The sequence below is a fragment of the Clinocottus analis genome, unplaced genomic scaffold (assembly GCF_023055335.1).
Source record: "Clinocottus analis isolate CAN_PGR_092001 unplaced genomic scaffold, fCliAna1.0.p SCAF_14, whole genome shotgun sequence".
Classification (NCBI taxonomy): domain Eukaryota; kingdom Metazoa; phylum Chordata; class Actinopteri; order Perciformes; family Cottidae; genus Clinocottus; species Clinocottus analis.
Window position 1 is genome coordinate 10,206,192 of NW_027175865.1, and position 15,803 is coordinate 10,221,994.

The 15,803-nt window shown below is 43.2% G+C and overlaps 3 protein-coding genes across 9 annotated transcripts in view; 1 reads left to right on the forward strand and 2 right to left on the reverse strand.

Annotated features, from left to right (window-relative positions):
* smarcc1b (SWI/SNF related, matrix associated, actin dependent regulator of chromatin, subfamily c, member 1b) lies at window positions 1-7,915 on the reverse strand. The gene is made up of 28 exons (XM_068575899.1): window positions 7,650-7,915; window positions 7,216-7,335; window positions 6,671-6,756; window positions 6,501-6,582; window positions 6,249-6,341; window positions 6,020-6,089; window positions 5,856-5,925; window positions 5,687-5,762; window positions 5,214-5,339; window positions 4,971-5,053; window positions 4,769-4,875; window positions 4,621-4,680; window positions 4,436-4,464; window positions 4,212-4,327; window positions 4,012-4,083; window positions 3,804-3,917; window positions 3,365-3,518; window positions 3,145-3,255; window positions 2,884-2,943; window positions 2,476-2,734; window positions 2,303-2,374; window positions 2,164-2,210; window positions 1,959-2,067; window positions 1,745-1,878; window positions 1,036-1,170; window positions 724-856; window positions 484-588; window positions 1-373 (listed from the first exon to the last, which is right to left on the reverse strand). The coding sequence occupies exons 1-28, from the start codon at window positions 7,824-7,826 to the stop codon at window positions 306-308; spliced, it is 2,868 nt and encodes a 955-aa protein (XP_068432000.1). The 5' UTR covers window positions 7,827-7,915; the 3' UTR covers window positions 1-305.
* On the forward strand, window positions 7,223-13,052 carry aste1b (asteroid homolog 1b). 3 transcript variants are annotated; one of them, XM_068575900.1, is made up of 7 exons: window positions 7,223-8,150; window positions 8,454-8,704; window positions 8,947-9,213; window positions 9,306-10,279; window positions 10,374-10,605; window positions 10,698-10,878; window positions 11,160-13,052. In XM_068575900.1, exons 2-7 carry the CDS (start codon window positions 8,467-8,469, stop codon window positions 11,461-11,463), a joined length of 2,196 nt encoding a protein of 731 aa, XP_068432001.1. In that variant the 5' UTR covers window positions 7,223-8,150; window positions 8,454-8,466; the 3' UTR covers window positions 11,464-13,052. The 3 variants fall into 3 exon arrangements, with proteins under 3 accessions (XP_068432001.1, XP_068432002.1, XP_068432003.1); XM_068575901.1 differs by having other exon boundaries at window positions 7,223-7,789; XM_068575902.1 differs by having other exon boundaries at window positions 7,223-7,789; window positions 8,595-8,704.
* Window positions 12,003-15,803, reverse strand: part of klhl7 (kelch-like family member 7) — an 8,390-nt gene continuing 4,589 nt past the window's right edge. For 3 of the 5 annotated variants that reach the window (XM_068575904.1, XM_068575905.1, XM_068575903.1), the window contains 8 exons: window positions 15,531-15,706; window positions 15,081-15,255; window positions 14,325-14,467; window positions 13,889-14,129; window positions 13,513-13,714; window positions 12,861-12,958; window positions 12,561-12,744; window positions 12,003-12,361 (listed from right to left, as the gene is read on the reverse strand). In XM_068575904.1, coding sequence (XP_068432005.1) covers window positions 12,184-12,361; window positions 12,561-12,744; window positions 12,861-12,958; window positions 13,513-13,714; window positions 13,889-14,129; window positions 14,325-14,467; window positions 15,081-15,255; window positions 15,531-15,706 — 1,397 coding nt within the window. In that variant the 3' untranslated portion in view covers window positions 12,003-12,183. The remainder of the gene's footprint in view (window positions 12,362-12,560; window positions 12,745-12,860; window positions 12,959-13,512; window positions 13,715-13,888; window positions 14,130-14,324; window positions 14,468-15,080; window positions 15,256-15,530; window positions 15,707-15,803) is intronic. The other 2 variants (XM_068575906.1, XM_068575907.1) reach the window with 2 other exon arrangements.

The following is a 15,803-nucleotide window of genomic DNA, read 5'->3' on the forward strand; positions in this document are numbered from 1 at the left end:
TCAGTTTCATGTAAAACAACTTTAATGAGCTGAGTTCAATCCTCAGATTTTTCAACTCTGACGTCAGAGCACGAATATTTCACAGATATAAGACAGACTGAGCCGTTACCAAATACATATTAACTGCGTCTATGTGCTTGTGTTCCTATAAACATTTGACTAGTACTGAAGAGTTACAAAGTTCAAATTCGCGACAATTGTTCCTGATCACATTGGCCAATGTTACATTGTTATACGTGTATTTTCAGTTGAAGGAGGACTGGTGTGTGTGTGCGTGTGTGTGTGCATCTTGTTTTCTGGTCAGTTTAGCTGTGAGTGGCTGCCGGAGGACCCGGCTGCGCTGGTGCTATCCCCTCAGGCTGCGAGGATGGGTCTGTGACCGAAACAGAAGAAGATAGTGTCATCACACCTACAGAGTCTGACTATGCTTAAAAGTTGCACAAAAAACTCTTTGAAGCTATTGCAACTGTAAGGAATACTCACACATGCCATTAGGAGCTCCGGGGTGTCGAGGGGCCATCACCTGGGCGTTTCCGCCAGCAGGCATCATCCGGTTGGACATGGGCTGGCCTGTAGGAGTAGGTAAGGCTGTAGTGTAATGACAGAACCCCAGATGTTAAGCGTTGAAACAAACACTCATTTAACAGATAGAAAAATAACACACCGGATATGTTTTATTGTCCTAAAAGCGTTAGACTTTTTCAGAGCGGGTGTTTGACAGACCTGAATGCTGCATCGTGAATCCCGGCTGCCCCTGCTGCTCCCTCTGCTGGCGAACCTTAATCTCTGCCTGTTTCAGCTGCTCAGTGTGGAACGTCTGTCGCTCTGTCAGGAGCTGCTGCCGCTGCTGCTCTAGCTGCAAGACACACAAACACACACACATATACGGGCTGGTTTCTAGACACGTTTTATTGCTTTTAGATACAAACAAATAAACAAATAGATGTGAAAAATGTGCCGTTGGAGCTTCAGACAGTTCATGTTTTCCAAGTTTAAAGTTGGTTTGGGCCACAGCAGATATTTATGTTCACTCACAGCCTCTTTCTCACGGTCCATGATGGTCTCCAGCTCCTCAAAGTGCCTCAGTTTGATCTCCAGCTTCTTCATCTGTGTCTCCACCAGCAGAGCCACCAGGGACTTTACCTTCCTCTCTTCTACTGCGGCCAAGTGCTGCAAACACATGAGGGAAAGATGGAGACAGTTAGAAGAAACCCAACGCCGTAAATGAATGAGGAATTAGGTGATAAGTGAACGTGACCAATGAACAGTAGGAACTGAAAAAAATAGAGTTAAAGATAAAATAAGGAAAACACTGAGGAAGAAGAGGAAAAGATAAGAGGTGAGAGAAGTTTAGAATAAATTGGGTGAGACAGAGCGTGGCAAGAAGGGATGTAGAAAATAAATGAAGAGACTAAATGAAATAAAACTACCAAATGAATCATTAGCTACAAGGTTGTGGAACATTTACTGACTTAACTCTAATATGGCTTTGTGTAGAAAGACTGGGCAAGACACACTGAACCACAAATTTAGACTCAAACTCAAACTTTTATTTGTTTGCCATTTATTTACATTTGAGACCTGCATAAGTATGACATCTTTGAGATAATCAATTTCCAAGATGGTGCCTGTCTTACCTGAAATAACAACTGAAAAGTGTTTGAAACTATTGAGAACCAACCAATTACAACCATTTCTTCCATTTACCTCTCTGTGATCGTCTATTTTAAAGGGTGATCGTTACCTTGGCCTTTGTTGCAGCTGAGGCCAGAGCAGCTGCTGCTGCCGTGGCGACTCTGCCCTCCACCAGATCCAGCTCCATCACTCTTGCCTCATCCACATCTCCCCGTCCGACACTTTCGTCGTCATCTCCCCTTTCTGGTTCGAAGAGATCATTTATTTATTATAGACATACATGGACATTCACACAAATACATACTGTACATTTTTTTGCATACCATCTCTCTCCTCTGCAAGTATATTTTCGACATTTTCCCTTTTAACTAGTTCTCCCTCTACTTTGGCCTGAATGGGTTCCACCGTGAGCCCATCTGCCATTAAAGAGACCTGAAACATATACAGATGTACACACACTCAAGGTAAGCCACAAACAACACCAGCAGACACAGTGAAACTCTCTCTGAGCTCTTATTGCTGTTTCACCTGATGGGAGATGGAGTTTGTTTCAATTATCTCTGCATCCATCGACTCTGAAAGGCAGCATAAGAGATGCAATGTAGACAGCATGAAGAAATAGATTTATTCGGATGATTATGTGCATATGTATGTATTACAATGTTACCTGTTTTCTCCGGCTGGTTGGACGTTTCAGAGACTTTAACCATTGACTCCTCCTGTACTTTTGAAAACTCCTCTGTAGACAAAAAAATGTAAAATCACAACAGTGTACCATCTTACAGCCGTACCATAATGTAGACTTCACTCGAATCAACACTCCTCCTTCTGTCCTCTCACCCAGTGCAGCCTTAGCTGCGGATGAAGCCACTCGTGGGTCCACCACGGATGCCAGGAAGGCCACAGTGCTCATGACGGGGTTCTCTGATTGACTGAAAGGCACAGGCTGGTATGCCAGTGGGCCAAGGGAGGCCGAAGAGTCTTCTAGATAAGGGTCTTCTATTGGCAGACGAAGGAAGTGGAGGATACACTCATCCTGTGTTCTGGAGCCAACATGCTCGGATACTTTGTTCCAGTCGTCTCTGTAGACCTCTAAGGCCTGAGAGAGACAACAAGGAAAGACAGAGGAGCAGGCAAGTGTGAGAACAAGATGCAAACATTCAGGTAAATGATTCTCATGAATCCAAAATAGACAAATAAATCATGTGTATTGTAAGCTATTTTAGAAAGCCAAAGTTATTGTCTTACCTCTAATAGCAAAAGTGTCTCTTGCTCTGTCCATTCCCTTCCTGCATTTGTACCTTTAGTCTGAGGCAGAGGTCAGGAAAACATTTGTTCAATAATTCAATAATAGTGTCTAAAAAAACAGCTTTTTAGACACTTTATTACAGAAACAGTTTTAAGTTAAATAAATGTCAACAACCAAATGTAAAATTAGATACGTGTACGAAACAAGATTGGGCTTTAAAATAAAAACATTGGGAAAAAAAACGTAATTGTGTGTGAGACCTTAGGGTGTTTCTTGGTGTAGATGTCGGAGCGCAGACCAAAGTTCTGGCATTCCGAAGGCTTCTCTTTGCTCTTCTCTGGGAAAAATAACATGTGCTGCGAGGCCGACACCTACGAGAGTAAGAGGCAGAGTTTATCACGAGGCGTTTCAGATGATTCAAATGTGTGTTTCAGATACATCCGGTTAGAGCTGTTGTCATGTGCTCTGTGTGTGTTTTACCTGCAGTGGTTTGTGTTGTAGGGGGGCCAGCCCGGACGGTGTGTCGGCCAGCACGTTGAAATGAGGGGTGGGTGGGGGTCCCATGGGGAGGGGCCTGCTTTCTGCATCCACCTGGTAGTTAATCAAACCCCACTGCTCCAAAAATGCATGAACCCTGGAAACAAAGAATATTGTTCTTTCTTCTATACGTTGCAGCTGCCCCACAGATGACAAAATGTAAACACCACAACAAAATCAGCATGTGTCATGCTGCAATAAAAAAAGAAAATCTGCTTTTAAAACAAATTAAGTATACCACATAACACATTTTCTTGAACAACATGAACAGATTTAATTTGGTAACACATTTGTATTTCAGTACACCCACATGCCACAGTTAATTTAGCAGATGCATGAATGCAGAATGCATGGTAGCAAACGCCCACACACTAAGTGTTACCTAATGACAGCGCAGACGTCTCCAGTGAGGTTGCGTCTGCAGGACGTTGAACTTAGGTATTCCTGGGGGTTGAGCCGGTATGTGTCTATCATGAAGTTACGGTATGCCAGGAAGCTGCAGTGCACAAGAAATACCATGTGTTTTGTGAAGCCATCTCCATCCCCTAATAAGACTTGGAAAGTAAAGTCTGAATATCTGCAGTACTCACATTTCTGGTGATTTGGACTTATTCTTTCCATTGAAGAATTCAGGCAATGCACGTTTCTCTATTGCATGAATTCTGGAATAGGTGGAGGCAGAGGTTTTTGAGGGTTAGGTTATAAAGTTGGGATTTACTGAAAAAAGCTAAGTTTGGAGTAATTCTCAATGTCACTATCTGTGTGTGCATCTGTGAGTGTGTCACTTTACCTGTTGTAATTGAACCAAGACGTGTAGCTTGGTATTATGATATGATGGGTTTGTTCTGTGATGTTGTCCTCTCCCTCTGTCAGGCGAGGAATCTCCCCTCTGCCTTCGTCATCATCCTATACACACACATAGACAGAGAGTACATTAAATAAAACTTTTCTCTTTGAATCACTGCCCTGCTGCATTTAAAAACATTTGATTGAGATAAAATACATAATATTTACCCTTCCTGGGAAATCATCCTCCAGTTCATCTAAAAAAAGGAAAAGTGACAGAGAGAGAAAACTCAATGTGCATTCCCACAAACAAAAATGCAACCGTATTTGGTTACCTTTAATGTTTTAGACTGAAGGAAACATTTACTCATGCTACATTTCTCCTTAAACATTAGCTATAACATTTAACCTACCCAGGTCAGTCATAGTCCCTCCTTTGACAGGAGTATTCTCACTGTCCTTCTTCAGGTTGACTACGATAACATAAGAAATAGTTTAGAGACAAATGGCTACTTTCCTGAATACTTTTATTTGACTAATTTTCTAATCACAGTCTTTTACCATTCTTGGGTATTACAACCTCCTCCATGTTGGGAACAGGGGTAGGGTCCTCCATGTCTTTGGTCAAGTCCTCTTCTGGATCTTCCCCCTGTTGTCCGCGCCTTCTCCTGTGCAAACAGACAAAGTTCAATGCCGAGACCTAACCCTGAAATGTTAAACCAAAAGTATACCCTCCAGTTTGGTTGAAACACTTGTTTCTTACCCCTTCTTTCCTTTCTTTCTGCCTTCAGAGGAGGGAGGAGAAGGGGAGCGTCTTCTCTTTTTGGAGGGGGTGGATTTGGAGTCCTGCAACCGAAGGTAGAAATAGATGGTGAATATAGATGGTAAATAGAAGGCTTATCTGAAAATTAAAGTATGCTTGTTGTCTCAATTTTTCTCCAGGAAAATAATTGACAACACCTTTTACTTTCTGATGCCTTTCGACCACCTACAGCTTCGTACAAACCTGGTCGTCTTTGAGGTGAATTCTCTGACGGAAAATGATTGGTACATTCCTCTCATCCACACAATAGTCTTCTTCGTTCATCCACTCGTTGAAAACATCTGTGTCCAGAACCCAGCCAGCATGGACCTGAAGCGCGCCCCGCACACACCACACCACACCCAGACACACACACAAAACAAATTTTAATGTGGTGCATGCTAGTGTCTGTCATCAAGTGTCCAAAATGAACACACACCAGATCAGATCTGAAACTGTGTCTCTGCTAACCGTTCTATTACAAACTGTGAGCGAAGTACAGATAAATACAGCTCTGTACACTTATGCCAAATTGTTGTATTAACCTCAATGTAATCTCATTCATAGCTAAAATATTGATGTATAGCTTGATATAATAAATACAGCAGGAATCCATAGTGTGCAACTAAGTAGAGTGGTAAAGCATCAGGTTTCTGTATGTGTGCTGTTGTACTGACCCGCCACGGCTTTTCTGAATGTGGTGGCTCTTCAACCTCTCTTTCAACATCGCTTGAGGACAGCCAACTGTCATAACTGTGGAGAAGTGACAATTGAAACAATGGGTAAGCATTGCGTGTGTGAGTGTGTGTGAGTGTGCGTGTGCGTGCATGTGTGATTTTGCATCACCTGTCAGGGTGCATGCCCCAGTGTACCAAGACATGTTTGTCTTTCCGCATTACAGGACGCATCCAATCATCTGAAAGCAGATGGATATAAGAAAATACATTAAGTAAAATACAAACCACGTATTTAAAGAGAGAACATGCTTAGATGCACAAACTGTAACAGACCTTCCTCTGTAGAAGCAAGTTTGGAGTAGATGTGGTGACTGGCGAGCGTGCGGTCCTCAGTGAGAGTTCCCTGTGGGAAGACAAACCTTTAGCACTGATATTGAACTATATTGTTCGAGCTACACCGAGTTTCATAATCCCGCTTCTCTCTCAGTATATGTCAATGTATAAACATGTTCTCTTTCATCACTCTGTCAAACATCTTTAATTCTCTTCTGCAGCACTTTACCTGGTGTTTGGTGATAATATTCGTAAGTCTACTAGCCAACTCCTGATCCAGTGTAGAGTCCACGTATACCACAGGCAGTGACAGGCAGTTGTTCTGTAGATGCACAAATCACAAGTAGTTCATCAGATGTGTGTCCCTGGTAGGCTGATGCCTTTATGTGATATGTGATGTGTGTGTGTGTGTGTGTGTGTGTGTGTGTGTGTGTGTGTGTGTGTGTGTGTGTGTGTGTATTGTCAAGTGTGTCTATGTCACCTGGATCAGGGCTCTTTCAATAGCACCAAACATCTCAACATTTCTTTCAGTTCTTGATGGATTCTGCAAGTCAAACCTCCGCCTGTAGAAGGAAAGAAGAGTGAGTGAAAGAGTGTTAACATGAAGGACACGACTGAATATATTAAAAGCTTCAGGGACACGCAACTCACCAGCCTTGCTCTGCTTTAAACTTGTAGGCAGTGCCAAGAATGTGGCAGAGTCCACCCCCTGGCCGCAGGTCCAGGAAGCACTGTGCCTGTAGAAAAAAAGAAATAAAATCAATAGTTTGGTTTGTTTGTTACCCATATTGTCAGATTTCCTATCATCTTTTCCTTTCTATCTGGGGCCACCATCGAAAGACCCTTTGAAATGTGTGGTATTTTTTTTTATCCTTCCTCATTCTAATTATGTCCAGACTGAAAATCAATCAAATCCCATACAGTACAACATGTAATTAAATAATGTTTTGCGTAGCTCCAGAAAGCAACTAAGAAACATTAAAAACAATTTAAAAAACATAATTGCATAGACGCAGAATGATTGCTGTACTGCATTTATATTGGCTGTCAATTATACAAGCAGGGATCTCAAACCCGGTATAAAAAAATTAGCCCAAAATCAGCATGAATCATAGAAGTTGGAGACTCGATCTTGTAAATTCAGAATACTCGGCGTGAGCTGTAACAATCGTAAAGACACTGAGAGACGGACTCACGGGCAGTTTGGTAAGAGCAGGACTGGTCGCCTGTCTGCCGAAAGCATCCTCCTGGAACTGGAGAAGCTGCAGGGTCACTGCAGCCAGAGCCTGACACGACGGAGCGTCCACCAGCACGTACTAAGGGACATGTGAAGAGAATGATATTGTTGGGCAACCTCTAACCCAATGCATGCACCGATAGTCTACCCAGTTTAACAGTGGTCTTTCTAACCTTACTGGTTTACCTCTAGGTTACTATGCACTTCATTTTTTGTGTGCATTTTTATTTGTATTTTTTAAATACAGCAGTCGTTAACTTGATCACATTAATCTCACTGGTCAGTGTAAACGTAAAGTTATCCAGCATGAGACGTTTGTTTACAGTCTGAGCCATTGGACTTGCTAACAGGGGGCGGCTAGCTGGTTAGCTAGCTTCGTAACCAGCGAACTACCTTTTTGTAGTGCTTCCCGATCCACTGTCGCACCACCTCCAGCTGGGCTAAAGTATCCGGACTCTCCCAGAACCTAGCGGACGGGCTGCTGTCTTTTTTCCGATGTGCGGATGTTCCGGAGCTGGTGTGGCTTGTCCCGGGTATGCCGAGGTTTATTCCTCCGGACGATGTAGCCATAATTAAACGAGATTAATCTCAAACAGGAGAACAAAACTGGCTAGCGCGCTCGCTAGCTTTCGCATTCTCGCTTTCTCTCGCGAGAAGCAGCGGTATTGTCGCAATAAGGGTTTTTTCTTTTTTAGTGTCTAACTATTTTTAATTTTCAACAGTTTTATTATTTAATCGTGAGCGGTTTTGATTCAGTAGTATTTTTTTTAAAACGCCACGACCTGTCTCTATGTGGAATACATGTATTTGCTGCAAACCACGACTTTTATTTTGAAAAATATCTTTACAAGGAAATAACAACACGGAAGGCATGTAAACAAAAGTAAAACCTCGGTAAGCAGACCCGTGCTTATATTTACACACACTAATTCCAAGCTACCTATTAAATAACTGTGTGAAAACATACTTACAATGCGCTGTGAATGTTGTTGCAGTAATTTCCGTTTAGACGTAACTTTCCAAAAAACAGACACAATGTGTCAGTAAATACAAAGCGAATTCTGATTCTTTTCCGTCACATTCTATACTTGTATATGTAGTTGTATATGTATATCAGCAAAGCCGCAGACTGCAAACATTCATAAGCCAACCATACTATGTATAACTTTACTCATTTATCCTCACATATTTTCCCAGGTCCTGAGATTCTATGGGTGTCCACGGTCTGACCACCTTTGTGGAGGGGAACAGAAACTTACTCCAAGATGTGAAGTTCAGGGACAGTCGCCTGGTTATTGATGGCTGCAGTCTGTTTTTCCGCCTCTACTTTAACCACAGCTTGGACCAGCAGCATGGAGGGGACTATGATGCTTTCGCTAGCTTGCTCACCCAGTTCTTGTCTGCGTTGGCGGCCTGTAACATCCAGCCCTATGTGGTCCTGGATGGAGGTGAGAATGCTGTTGAATTGCAACTTACTATCAGATCCTTAATTTTAGGAAACTCAACTTCTCACAATTTATGACGTTTGTGTTTCTATGCATGTATTATTACATGTGTAAATGATACAATTGTGTCAGAGTTTTTAGTCAATGCAGTTCTTTAAATAAATTGTTTGGATTAAACAAAAGCTGTTTGCTCACGTTTGTTACACGTGGATCAACATTGTCTGTTCTGTCTTTGTGGTTGTCAGGGACTGACCCAAGTGACAAGAAGTTTTCCACTCTGCGTCAACGTCTGCAGTCCAAGATAAGGGAGGCAGACAGTCTTTCCCATGGCCGCAATGGCTCTGTTCTCCCCCTTCTCACAAGAGCTGTTTTCATTCAGATCCTCATCCAGAGAGGAGTCCCACTGGTCCAGTGTCCAGCGGAGGCTGACTTGGAAATTGCATGTTTGGCTCGTCAGTGGAACTGTCCAGTTCTGACCAATGACAGTGACTTTTATATCTTTGACCTGCCAGGTATGGATAGCGACAGAACCAAATCTGCCTTTTTAATGAAGTTGAGGCCACACTGTTGTTTTACATTTTGTTTATGTGCCTTGTCTTCTTAGGTGGTTACCTGCCCCTCAATTTTTTCCAGTGGACCAACCTCAACGGTAAAGCCTCTCACCGCTACATCTCGGCTCGTTGCTACACCACTAACGAGCTTTGTCGACGGTTTGGCAGCATGAACAAGGAGTTGCTACCCTTATGTGCTGTGCTGGCTGGTAACGATTATAGCACTCCAAAAGATGCTGACCAAATTCAAGATCTGTTAGGTGTGAGTGGAATAGGGAGAAGTGGTGGCAAAGGTAGAGCACCCATTTCCCGCATTGAGGGCTTCCTCCTTTGGCTGTCCTCTTTTAAATATCCGGCAGACGCACTGGAGGAAGTGAGCAGACTTATGGGTGAGGAAGGTGGAGGTATTGGAGGCAAGAGAGGACAGAAGGATGGGCTTAGTTCCCAGCTGTGGGCAGGTATGCAGGAGTACCACATCACCGCTCAAAGCGCTCTGGCTCAATGGTTCTCTGAAGGTAAGGCAGCTCCTAAAGGCCAGACATCTTGGCTGCCAGGGTGCCTGTCGCTGGCTGCAGCTCAGGGACTATTGGCTCCCTTGGCGGTAGATGCTCTGGTCATGCACAGGGTCCTGCTCATCCCGCAGGTGGAGAACAGCAGGCTGGCCAGCAGCCATTTTAGTGCCAGCGCCATACGTCGGGCTATTTATTGGATATTACTGCAGAGAGGCCAAGATGTCTCGGCACAGGATATGAGGGCACAAGAAAACATCAGCCAAGGTATGAGAGATAGGAGAGGGGGAAGGGGGCGGGGAGGTGGAGGTAGGGGTCAGGTTATTATTTCACCCACACAGCAGGGTGTTAGTTCAGGATTTAGAATTGAACGAGCAGGTGCAGCAACAGTAGCGGCCCAGGGCTACAGCGCCTCGTTGTGTGTGGAGGAGTACGATCGCATGGATTTGAACATTAAGAAAAACAATGTTGTGGCACATCCGCTCAAAACCCCGCTACTTCTCAGTACACTGGACCAGGTATGATAACAAAAAGTATGTTTAGTAGTTTTTAAAGGCAATTAATTATCTGATTTATTTACCTTTCTCAGTGCTGTCCCATAATTTTATTCAGGCTCCTGTGGAAGTTCGTCTCGGTGTTCTGTTAGAAGTCTTGGGATTGAAGGAGTCCACCCTGGCTGCTGTTCCTCTCCACCTGAGGCTGGCTGTAGCGGTGACAGCCTTCTGGCTGCGAGAGGCCAAACCACCACCTTCACAGCCCCAGCTCCAGGCTTTGGTGCTGGGCATGGTTTACGGAGAGCTTTCCTGGGGCAACCAGACGGAAACTACCTACTACAAACATACCGGTGAGTTGTGCTGTGTCTTTTGTATTACTTCACAAGGTCACAAACACTTTGTCTCTCGATAATGACAATGTCGCTGCTGTGTATCGTCCTAGACTGGGCTGCGGAGCGCAACGTGTGGGCAGGGCTGGATCATCAACGTGTGAGGCCAGGGGAGCGACGGGGCTTAGATGTCGGAGGGATTCACAGTTTCAGCCAATGGCAGGCCTGCCTTTGGAGTGCACTTTGTCTCAATCAGCTGTTGCTGCGGCCGCTGCCTGAACCCCACTTGTCATGGTAAGGCACAGAGATAATATAACTGAGAACTAGAGCTTCAGGAACTGAATTCTTTTGTTATTGATTCAACTTTTGGTCATCTATTTCTAATTAAGCAGATTCTGAATCTGATTTTAGGAAAGAATGTCCATCACAATTTCTCACAAGCCCATGGCAACATTATCTAATTGCTGTTTTAGTTTTTCTAATCTAAAATTATCTGCAGATGCTATGGTTAAGTGGAAACAAAATTAAGTTTTTATTTGTTAACCTTCCTCTCTATCTCTGTGTGTGTGTTTCAGGTTGTACAGCGGTACGTTAGTGCATGGCCTCCTCAAGTATCTGAAAGGAGGCCGAGCTGCTGAATCCCTCCTCGGGGTTTCCATGTCTGGACCGCTCTACTCATCCCTGCTGGAGACTGTGAGGAATTGCAGCTCTAAGACCCATCCTTCCTCTTCGGCAGCAGGGAGGGGAAAGAGAGGTGGAGGCCGAGGAAGGAGAGGAAGAGGTGGAAGAGGAAGAGGGGGGGTTGAAAGAGGGGGCAGGAGGACTGAGGATATCAACAATAGGTTTACTCTCCTGATGAGTGAGGAAGAGTTTGACTAGTGATGAGGAGGCACAGACAAATAAATTGTTTGATATGAAGCAGTTGGGAGGATCCAAATGAGGGAGGACATTCCAGTGTTTTATCAAACACACTCAGGGAATACTACAAATAGTAACTTCACAAGTGAAGAACAACACTTAATGTTGACCACTAATTTAAGCTTCATCAAAAAATATTTACCCATTAATGAAAACTTCTATTCCTGTCTTAAATCAAGTGATGCCAACATATCAAGGAACAAATCAGATCAGTTTTCCCTTAGCAAAATCTAGCTATATTTTAACTCATTGTCACTGTATTTAATGCATGTTTTTTTACCTGAAATTTTGATTAATTTAAGTCAACACAAACCTTCAACAGTAAATGTAGAGGTGTCTTATTTTATCATCCTCTGAAAGTTGTATGGCAGCTTATGTCATCTTAATGAACAATTTATGAAATCGTCTTTAATCGCAGATGCCTTTCTTACTCGTGAATTTGGTACTCTTATTTACTCATCTTTCTATAATAAAAAAAATATAAATCAAACTTAGACACATTTTCATTCATCACATTAAGCTTGTTTTACTTGTAACCAAATGAACCAAAACATGTCCACTTATTCTCTATGGAGTCAGTTTTCTCATTAAATATAAACACAACATAACCTAGCTTTAATTATTCATAAATGCAGTATATCTACACTCTGTAACAGTACTTTCTTCATTAGCCACGTAACATTATGAGGGTGCTGAGGTTGTGGTAGGTGCAGGTGTCGGTGCAGAGGCAGTGGCTGCAGCGTGCGACTGAGAGTCTATGAGGTCCATGTCTTCGTCTTCGTTGACGCCGCACGTGTCGACCACACAGATCAGGCAGCTTGTGACAGGAAATGCTCGCACCTTGCTGCAAGTCACCCACCTGAACACAGAAGAAAACAGATTGAGAGGCAGCATGAAATTGAGAACTTTTATTAGTTGTAAGGTAATTAGAATAAAGGTTTTAAACAAGCTATTATTTAATTTAACAGATTCCCAGTGTGCCTATAAATTCATTAAATGTCTTATTTTATGATTGTCTAATTTGTTTGATTTTAGTAATATTTAATTCATACACTGACTTGTCAGTTTCAATGTGGTACTCCATGACGTGTCCGAGTCTCCCCACACCTTGAAAACCCGCCAGTACATAGATGACCTCACCGACTGCTGCACACTTCACCGTTACACCTCGCCACGGCATCGCCGATGCAGCACGCCACTCATTACTGGCAATGTCATAGTATTCTACAGAGTCAAGTCCACCTAGAGAAGAAAAAAACCCACCAGAAAACAATATCATACTGATGCCACATATGCTACAGCTACTATGTTGAATAGTATTATTACAAGACTATTTTAGTAATAACATGTCTTTGTACCCAGAGCTCCCTGCCCTCCAACAGCGTAGATTCTGCTGTTGACCACCACCAGCCCATGGTTCTTCCTTGCCTCTTTCATCCCAGACAACTCCCTCCATCTGAGGACAGGAAGGTGGACATAGAGACAGGGACAAGGAAGGTATTGAGGGAAGACAACAGCAGTAGCAGTGCAAGGTGATTTACCACTTCTGTGTGAATGTGCATATTATAAGTTGTTTTCATAAAACTTTAAAATTCCAGTTTTGACCTTTATTTCTCCTTTTGTGGAGAAATTTGACCTCCTGGTCTGAAAAGCTTTCACATTTTGAAAACCATTTGCTAAAATAAAATAAAAAATACATTTAAAGCAATAATGAATTTATCCTCTATTTCTCTATTAGCTGTTTTAGCTATGAATCCTCTTTCCTGGGACATTTTGACAATGCATGGTTTCCCCCAAACAAAACTGATATGATAAACAGACAGTAAATAAAAAAGGCTTCTTCACATTATTCTTGCAGTTTCTGCTGTCGTTATCAAGTAATAGGGCAAGTTTCCAAAAATATTCCTCTTCATTATCCCATTCATAAACACTGTACACAAACCAGTGACTAAAAAGAAATACCACATCATCATTTGGGTTGTATAGTTCTAAACTGTATGTGTGACTCACTTTTGAGTGTTGGGGTCGTAAACCTCACAGTTGTTTAGGACCCTGCCAGACACATTGTTGCCCACCGTGCCTCCGCAGACGTAGATGAGGCCGTTGGCCTCCACTGAGCCGTGGCTGCAGCGAGCCATCAGCATGCTGGTTTTCACCTGCCAAGACTCTGTTCTTGTGTCATAGCATTCGAAAAGGTCGAGGGCAGAGCTTCCTGCAGACACACAAGTACAGTGCACAACGCCACAATTAAATGCTTTCAGAAGGGTAATGTCTCTTTGGCCTATAAGAATCATCAACATCTACTGTCTACTGACCCACTCAGATAACACGGGAACATCCCCAACCCCAGATCCCGAGTTCACCCCTTCCACCTCTTTGTGCTCACCCACTTCCGAGCCCCCAGATGTGTAAATCTTGCCCTGGGCAGGGCAGGCAGCAAGGCTATCGCGAGGCGTGGGAGGACCCAGCTTGGAGTACCAGCTGTCCTTCAGTACGTTGTAGCAGTCCATGCGCTTGATGGGGAAGAGCTGTGAGCCACCGAGGATGTAGACCACATTGTCCCAGAAGACGGCTGTGGCGTCTCGGCGCTTCTCGAAGGGGCAGCGGATGTCTGTCCAGGTGGAGTCCTGCATAGAAAGCCAGATTTAAACCCTGGCTAATATTTTTATGTTAATAGACTTTGCCATATAAACCAAGAGCTGTAATCCGTTTAACTAACACCCAACATTAGAGTTCAGAAGTTCCACACTTTAATATTAAATGAGAGTGTATATACATATGTATAGATATCTAGACAGCATTTACTGACTCAAGCCCAGTACCTTAGGGTTAAAGTAGCGGCAGGACTGAGGCTGGGAGCCTCCAAACAGAGCGATGCGGTAGTCGTGTTTCTTGCGTCGCGGTCGGCTGTTCTCACCCATATCCTCCCGATCCTCCAGGGACAGCAGGTGGTAGCGCATACCACCTGGTACAAAAGCACAGGTTGTTCGGTTTTTGTTGTGTGTGCATGCTCATGTCTATGTTTGCACTATGCCTTTCCATCAAAACTTTCTTTCATATATCAGAGCCGACGCAATGAGACTATGCAAGTCAAATTTATATACAAATAGAGACATAAATTAAGGTTGGGGATTTCATTTATGAGATTTAACACAATTTGTGGTGGCAGCTCATTTGTTATAAATCTGGGAGAGCTCTACCAAAACCTTGAAATTCACCCTTAATACAAAAAAATTAAATTTGAATCTGTCACTACTGTAATAGCATATAATGTTTGGATTCAGAGTAATGAAACATTTTACATATAGCAGACAATGTCAACCGTTTCCTTATTATGACCGTTGCAGATCTCGGTCTCAACCTCAGTCGGAACTTCACCACCAGCTTGATGTGACGAACCGGATGTTTTTATTTGCTGTTAAGGGCTCACGCCGAGGCTGTCTTTTACATTTTAGGGCACATTGTGTTTACTACGTGTCCTAAAACACTATATGTTTATTACATGTCCCGTGTGCGTTTATTACATCCATTTGTAAATAAGGATTTGTCGGTTGGTGTGCGCGTCTCCTCCTACTCACTGATGACCATCTTGAGACACTGTGGGTTGTCCTGAATGAGGGGCTCAGCCTGCACCGTCTTGGAAAGGAAGGTTTTGGAGACCAGAGGAAAGCGAACGCACCCCAACACCTCCACCATGTACTGCTGTCTGTTACACACATCGTACTTCAGCCAGCGCACTGCTGCGTCATAAATCTAAACACAAACCCAACAACAAAGCATGTTGGAGCATACAGATTGAAGTTTGTTTTTTTGTCCTAATGAGAGGAAAACCTATCTATTTGGGAATTTAAGTATTTTATATCACTTGCACATAATATTTTACCAAAACTTTGTAAGGGCTTATTATTTTGCCCTGAACTCGCCACTAACAACAGTACCAACAGTTAGTTTTTATAAACACCTTAGACATGGTTTTCTTTAGCATATTCTTTAAAATCAGAGCATAAAAGTGTTGTGTTTGTGTTTACCTGGGCCTCAGCACGGACGGTGAGTTTGTCGTGGTGCAGTAGGTGTGTGAGCTGTGAAACATTTAGTTGCAGGAATTCATCCAGTTTGTAGACTTCAGTGAAGTGCAGCTCGAAGAAGTCCTCTGCTGCCGCCTTCAGCTCAGGACAGTCCATACAGTCTGCCAGGGAGGAAATACCTGCAGGATTACAGGAAGGATTGGTCAATCTAACGAATTACAAATTGTGATCCAAAACAAAAACCTAATTTGACGGGAAAAAAAAGCTCTTACTTAT